Source organism: Lolium rigidum, chromosome 7 (genome assembly GCF_022539505.1).
Source record: "Lolium rigidum isolate FL_2022 chromosome 7, APGP_CSIRO_Lrig_0.1, whole genome shotgun sequence".
Taxonomy (NCBI): Eukaryota; Viridiplantae; Streptophyta; class Magnoliopsida; order Poales; family Poaceae; genus Lolium; species Lolium rigidum.
The window spans coordinates 314,181,957-314,190,009 of NC_061514.1; the positions used below are offsets into that span (position 1 = coordinate 314,181,957).

The 8,053-nt window shown below is 49.2% G+C and overlaps 1 protein-coding gene across 1 annotated transcript; it reads right to left on the minus strand.

Moving 5' to 3' along the window:
• Nucleotides 1–901: 901 nt before the first annotated feature.
• LOC124673873 (probable protein phosphatase 2C 32) lies at nucleotides 902–2,073 on the minus strand. The gene has a single exon (XM_047209917.1). It carries the CDS (start codon nucleotides 2,071–2,073, stop codon nucleotides 937–939), a length of 1,137 nt encoding a protein of 378 aa, XP_047065873.1. The 3' UTR covers nucleotides 902–936.
• Between the last annotated feature and the right edge of the window lie 5,980 nt (nucleotides 2,074–8,053).

An 8,053-nucleotide genomic window follows, 5' to 3' on the forward strand; every position in this document is an offset into this window, starting at 1 on the left:
CTTTTCTACTGTGTACTGTCGTATGTCTCACTGTAACTCCGAGAATATAAGACTGCACATAAAACTACACAAGCTCGTGTGTAAATTGTAATGAAACATCTCTGGAAAAACTTAAAACGGAGGCAGAGCTACACGTAGCCCTTTATATTTAAACACTCAAAATTTGTACTAGCCCTTTATATTCAAACACTCAAAATTTGTACTCCCTCTGATTCGTATTAGTTTATTCTAGTATAGATGTATCTAGATACATTTTAGTTCTAGATACATCCATATCAATGGCAAGTTTCAAGACTATAAAATCAGAAACAAAAGTTTAGATGTAGCCAATGATATGTGCTACAATGGTGTAAAATCTCAATATAAAGTACTTTATTCTAGGCTACACAAAAATAAGGAAATTTGACAAATTTTATAGTGAATAGTGCACGTTTCAAGACTATAAAATTCGTTAGATTTTATCAATTTAGTGTAGCCTAGAATACAAATTAGTTTGCATTGAAATTTTACACCATTTACCATACATAACTGGCCACCTCAAAAAATTTGTTTCGAATTTTTTTGAAACTTCAAAATATGATTTCTGAGTGTTTAAATATAAAGAGCAACGTGTAGCTCAGCCTTCAAAACGCCACAGAACATCTATAGCTCTTTTCAAACTGAAGAGTATCCTATATGAAAAGGCTTCACGATCCAGCTTGATTGAGAGCTCAATTCAGTGTTGATTATTAGCACCAATCGTGCATGATCCCTTGCGTTTTGGAGACGAGCAACAATAATCCCGTTACAAACGAACTCTAGCAGCCGGATCAAGCAAGGGACGAGACGCCGTCAAAAAGCTTTTATCTATCTACACGTAGGCTGCCTGATCATGGCGTCGGCCGGTGTGCATCAACTATCTCTCTCGTAGTCTTCTTGTGTTAGCTGTTACAATCTTCATCGGAGAGGGCGTTGCAGCTGGACGACGAGGACGCTGATGTCGTCGGTGGATCCCCTGGCCGCCGCCATCTCCACTAGCCGGCGGCACGCGGCAGGCAGACCACCGGAGCACGCTGCGGCGACGTCGACGGCCTCCTGGTTGCCCACCTTGTCCCACAGCCCGTCGGAGGCGAGGATGAGGAGCTCGCACCGGTCGTCCACGTCCACCGTGGCCGTGTCCGGCTCCGCCACCACCCACGGCTTGAGGTGCGCGTCGCCGATGCCCCGCGTCACCGCCAGCGAGCCCTGCACCCGCCAGACGCCGCGGCAGTTGACCACCAGCCCGCCCCGCAGCGCCTCGATCCGGTCCCGCTCGTCCCGCCGCGACGCGCGGTGGTCCTCCGTGAGCGCCTCCGCCCTGCCGCCGCGGCTCAGCACGGCGCGGCAGTCCCCGGCGCCCGACACCACCAGCTGCCGCCGCCGCCGGTCGTCGCTCTCGCGGAGCAGCGCCGTCACGCAGCACGCGCCGCCGCTGGGGCCCTCCGCGCCCGCGTCGGCGGAGAACTCCTCGTCGGTGCGCAGGTACGCCCGCCTCGCCGCCTCCTCCACCGCTCCCCCTCGCTTGAGCTCCTCCGCCATGATCCGGGCCATGTTCCCCGCGGCGAACTCCGCCGCGCCCTTCCCGCCGTGGCCGTCGAACACCCCGAACAGCGCGTGCGCGCGGTCCCCGCCGAGCGCGACGGCGGCCACGTGGCGGTCCTCCATCTCGACGCGCTTGCGGCCCTTGCCCTTGCGGCAGTAGGCCGCGAAGCCCTCGCCCTGCTCGGCCACCTCGTCCGCCGTCGCCCCGTTCGCCGCAGCGAGCACCGGCGGCGGGGCGGGGACGGCGACGGGCACGAGGAGAGGCGCCGGGCGCCGGCGCTTGAGCGCGGGGGCAGGAGTAGGAGTAGCTGTCGGAGCGGGCGGCTGCGGCTGCGCCTGGGGCTTGGCGCACGGGGGGTCCGGGCGGATGCGCGCGCGGAGGGCGAAGAAGCGGAGCGGTGAGGCCGGGAGGAAGGGGCTGCTGGAGGCGCCGTGGTGGTGGTCCGGCGCGCCGGGGAGGAGCAGGCGGGACGGGGAGAAGACCGGGGAGCCCGGTGCCACCGCGCAAGACATGTGCGCCGCCCGCCTTCCCTGCTCTTCCTCCTCCTCCTCCTTGCTCTGCTCACTCCGCTCGCGTGCTCGCTGCTGACTTGAGCTCGCCTGGCTAGGTCTGGAGCTGAGCTTCTTCTTCCTCCGTCTGCGCCATCGGGGCTCCATTTGTAGGCGAGGCTCGGCCGGACATGACGGCGACGGCGCGCGTCTCGTCTCGCCGAACAATTCACGGGTCAAAGGTCGATGGCGACAGGGTGAGAGATCGGGGCAACCTTCCTGCTGCCGGCTACTGACTCGACGCGGCAATTTACAACCAATATCATTTCAGCAGTTTTGCCTTTAGGCATGCCTAGCCACACAAACTACGCCACGTGCACCCCCACGTGTACCCGCCCGAGTGGCTGCCACGGCACCACCCGTGATTCCCGTTGAAGTGTTCAACGTTTTTGTTTTTCTTCAACTTGGAATGATCAACCACTATGGCCGTGCATTATTATTTTATTGGGTCAAACTAGCTTAATTTTCAGTCATGTAATGTCATTTCCAGGTACAACTCACTTATGTTTAAATTTTTCGGTTCGAATCCAACTTGCAACTGGAAAAGTCTCGCAACTGAAAAATCTCAGTTGCAAACCATTTCGTAACTTAAAAATGTCTCAGTTGCACTAAAAATATTAGTTGCAACTTAACTTGCAACTAACCAGACACACGACTCGCGATGCAGACTATCGGTTTTATACTTGACCGAGCACCAAATTAATTCTCAACTAGCCGAGAGTTAGACAGAGCCAGAGCACATACCATCTATTTTTTCCAATCGATCACACCACCGCCGCCACCCCTTCATCTCACGAGGCAGGTGGAAGCGACACCTCTCCCGCTCTAGATCTCCCTCCGCTTGCCGCTCCCGTGACAGGAGGGAAGGAGACCTCGTTCCTCCACTTTGCTCTAGTTTGTAGGGTTAGGGTTTATCTGCTATGGTGCACCATTGAAGTGGTGAGAGCGATGGTCGAGGGAATAAATTTTCCTCAACTCTACTCCCGCACCGGGGACGGAGTTCACGATGATATCTCACATATGATGGCACTGTGTGCTTGTCAATATTTCAGAAAAACAACTTGGTCTTCTCCTCGTTCTGTAAATCTGGCGAGATCAGTTTCTCGGCGTGTCGCCAACGTATTCACGGTGGCACTAGGATTGGGGAGGATGCTCTGGAGCGAGGTGGATGCTCCGGAGGTGGTGGATCTGTCATTATGACCCGACTTTGTCGATGGAATGCGGTGGATGTTGGTCCAAGATAGCACGAGGACAACCCCAATCGACGTGTCATAACTATTTTCGTATTTTCCTGTCCTTTATAATATTTTTATAAAGTTTGGAGAACAACTATTTCATAACTATTTTCATATTTTCCTGTCCTTTATAATATTTTTATAAAGTTTGGAGAACAACTATTTTCTTCTGCTTTGTTTTCTATCCATTAAATAGCTGGTTGCTTTTAAAAAGAAAGCTAACCGAGAATTAGCATTTCCGTATTTTATTAGGGGGCCGTCCTGTCGAGTCAGGTAAACAAACGAAAAGCAAACTCGGTCAGATCGGTGGGAGCTGCGACGTGTCGGCGATCACAACGCGGGGCGCGATCGCTAGCTCGGCCGCACAGCAAAAGACGGGGGCGCGAAGCTGCCTGGAAGCTGCATATGTTAACGTCAATCGACACCCGCGAAAGCGATCGATTATTTACTTTATTCTTTTTTAAAGTTGTTCTCGATCTTGCCTAGCGGCTCCAATAGTGCTTGTTTTCTCGAAGGAAGCGATTCGCATGACATCGCCTTGTGGAGCAGCTACACCTATCCATGTCATGACTCATGCGACATGATCAAAACTTTATTTTTTCCTGTTATAAATAGGGAAACCGATTGTCAGCAGATGGATACCGCGTACAGAAATGAATTTCTCTTCGAAAACGAATAGTATCACATTACATGGACAATCGCACAAGCTGGAACAGGTATCGGTCCGTGTAATTGACAGGTGAAATGAGGCCAATCTTTCAGCAAGGATCGAGCGTGTGCAGTACTTCTACAATACGCGGACAAAGTTTACACCATAGTAGTTTTGTCATACGCTCATGTCTAGAGTTTGATGATAACAAACGAAAACAATTCTTCCAAGGTGATTCCAAGGCAAACAGTTCTTGTTTATGTGGCGATTCACCGGCGATTTAGGTTCATTTTAATGTTGCTAGCCGTCGTAGGGTTTAAGTCAACATCATTTCTTGCCCAGAAGAGAGCTACATTTTCCTGTTTTTATAGGGCTAACATCTTGATCATATTAACTAATGAAACAACTATTTTTTTTGTGAATAATGAAACAATTGCAAAGGAAGCATTCACACCTTGGACGGCTGGCACCACATTTATAGAGAAGGCCCTAAAAAGAATTTCGAAATACATCCTTACACACAACAAAACCTTTTTCAACTAAATCCACAACTTGTTTGGTCGCTTGCAACCTTTTACGTAAGTCATCACACAGTCATGTAGAGGGATATTCCTCGTACATGTCGCTGCATTAGCCACTGATGACCCACAAGTATAGGGGATCGCAACAATCTTCGAGGGAAGTAAAACCCAAATTTATTGATTCGACACAAGGGGAGGTAAAGAATACTTATAAGCCTTAACAACTGAGTTGTCAATTCAGCTGCACCTGGAAAAGCACTAGTAACAGGGGTGATGTGAAAGCAGCAGTAATATGAGAGCGAGTAGTAACGAGTAACACAGCAAGACCAGTAGCAGTAATATGAGAGCAATGGCACCAGAAAATAGTTGATACTACTTCCAATGTCATATAGAACGAGTATATGATGATGAGAGATGGACCGGGGTTCCCAGCTATCTACACTAGTGGTAACTCTCCAATAACAAGTGTTGGGTGAACAAATTACAGTTGGGCAATTGATAGGATTGAAATAGCATTAAGACAGAACATCAAGATTATTAATCATGTAGGCATGTTTTCCATATATAGTCATACGTGCTCGCAATGAGAAACTTGTACAACATCTTTTGTTCTACCAGCCGGTGGCAGCCGGGCCTCTAGGGAATCTACTGGAAATTAAGGTACTCCTTTTAATAGAGCACCGGAGCAAAGCATTAACACTCCGTGAAAACATGTGATCCTCATACCTAAGCCTTTCCCTCCGGTTATCCCAATTTCTGTCACTTTGGGGCCTCGGGTTCCGGACATAGACATGTGCAAACAACTTGTAGATACAATCTAAGCAATAAGTATAGAGCTTAAATCTAAGATCATGCCACTCGGGCCCTAGTGACAAGCATTAAACACAACAAGATTGCAGCAACAATAACTTCACAAACTTTATAGATAGACTAATCATAATGTAACAATCCATCGGATCCCAACAAACACAACACCGATTACATCAGATGAATCTCAATCATGTAAGGCAGCTTATGAGATCATTGTATTGAAGTACATAGGGGAGAGAATACCAACTAGCTACAGCTAGAACCCGTAGTCCATGGGGGAACTACTCACGGAGCATGATGGAGGCGGTGGCGTCGATGGAGATGGCTTCCGGGGCACTTCCCCGTCCCGGCAGTGGTGCCGAACAGAGACTTCGTCCCCCGAATTGGAGTTTCGCGATGGCGGCGGCGCCCTGGAGTCTTTCTCGGAGTTTCGTCAATTGGTACTGCGCTTTTAGATCGAAAGGGCTTAAATAGGCGAAGAGGCGGCGCAGGAGGGCGACCAGGGTGGCCCCACACCAGGCCGGCGCGGCCAGGGTGTAGCCCGCGCGGCCCACATGTGTGGTGGCCCCCTGGCTCTCCTCCGACTCTCCTTCGGTGTTCTGGAGCCTCCCGGGAAAAATAAGATCTTTGGCGTTGATTTCGTCCAATTCCGAGAATATTGCCCGAACAGCCTTTCTCGGAACCAAAACAGCAGAAAACGAGAACTGGCAACTGTGGCATCTTGTTAATAGGTTAGTTCCGGAAAACGCATGAAATCATCATAAAGTGCAAGCAAAACATGTAAGTATTGTCATAAAACAAGCATGGAACGTCAGAAAATTATGGATACGTTGGAGACGTATCAGCATCCCCAAGCTTAGTTCCTACTCGTCCTCGAGTAGGTAAACGATAAAAAGAATAATTTCTGTAGTGACATGCTACTTACATAACCTTGATCATACTATTACAAAGCATATGAAATGAATGAAGTGACTCAAGGCAATGATCTATAGTTGCTAACAAATAGATAACATATAGCAAAACTTTTCATGAAGAATACTTTCAAGACAAGCATCAAAAGTCTTGCACAAGAGTTAACTCATAAAGCAATAGATTCAAAGTAAAAGCATTGAAGCAACACGAGAGGAAGATTTAAGTTTCAGCGAGTTGCTTTCAACTTTCAACATGCATATCTCATGGATAATTGTCAACACAAAGTAATATGATGAATGCAAATAAGCAAGTATGTAAGAATCAATGCACAGTTGACACAAGTGTTTGCTTCTAAGATGGAAGGAAGTAGGTAAACTAACTCAACATAAAGTAAAAGAAAGGACCTTCGCAGAGGGAAGCATTGATTGCTATATTTGTGCTAGAGCTTTGGTTTTGAAAACATAAAGAGAGCATAAAAAGTAAAATTTTGAGAGGTGCTTGTTGTTGTCAACGAATGGTAGTGGGCACTCTAACCCCCTCGCCAGACAAACCTTCAAAGAGCGGCTCCCATGAATTATTTTTATTTTTGGGTGGCACTCTGTAAGGGTATTTCACCCTTATCCATTATTTTGGTAACGATGACACCGTGCTAAAGTATTTGGCCTAATGTGTTTTTAAAGGATAATCTCAGGTATTAGGCAATGAGGCGTAAATGGTGAATCAAAGGAAGAAGAAGGCTAAAGGAGACCCCCCATTTCAACAACAATCAAAAGGGGGTTACAGGAGAAATCCGGTCACCAGCCCGGTCCAACCGGGCCAGCAACCGGCTAGTCCGGCGTGCTGGCCGGTCAACCGGGCGACAACCGGGTTCCAATGGAGGAGCCAGCAGATCCGGTTTGCGACCGGTCAACCGGGCCCCTGACCGGCGGGTCCGGCACTACGTCCGGTCGACCGGGCGGCAACCGGGCACCAACCGGAGAAGCACCAGGATGACGCAGAGGAGCTCCGGTCACTGATCCGGTCTGACCGGCCTCTGGACCGGGCTGTCCGGTCTGTGGCCCGGTCAACCGGGTTTGTCGAGGAAAAATGCTGAGGTGGCAAGTGGCAACGGACATATTTCGAAGAACACTATAAATAGCCCTTCTCCTACCTCTAGACAGTTAGGCACTACACTACAAGCTGTTCTTGAGCTCCTTCTTCCATGCTCCATTGTTAGAAACACCAAAAGCCTCAGATCTCCCTCCTCCTCCACCCAAACTCAAATCCCCTCCGGGAAACGATAGAGGAGGACCCGATCTACCGTTCTACCAAGCCAAATCTTATTCCCCTTGTATTCATCAAGAAGCTTGCTTCCTAGGGTTCCTTGGAAACCCTAGGTGAGCAAGAGGAGTCCGGAAGCATCCGGGCTGTGGATCTGCTCCGGGCAAGATTGTGAAGGTTTGGAGGCTACCTCAAAGTCTACCACAAGTGAGAGAGCTATTCCTTCGTGGGATAGGCTCCGGAGAATAGGGTGAGCCTTCGTGGCGCGGGGAATCCTTCGTGGGACCTCCACTCCTCCAAACGTGACGTACCTTGTTGCAAAGCAAGGGAACACGGGAATACATCCTCGTCTCCGCGTGCTATCGGTTATCTCTAACCGAACTCCTTACTTGTGATTTAATCGCTCGTGAGAGCCTTCGTGCTCGAGTTAGTTGTATCCTCATATAGGTTGCTTCACCTAGTTTGCATTAGGCTCACCTTTATATTCCGCAAAGCCTAATATTGCAAAGAAAGAATTAAAATCTGTAGAAACCTATTCACCCCCCTCTAGGTTTACC

Excerpts from the sequence above, each read along its gene's own strand:
- LOC124673873 (XM_047209917.1), bottom strand. The coding sequence starts at position 2,073 with ATGTCTTGCGCGGTGGCACCGGGCTCCCCGGTCTTCTCCCCGTCCCGC.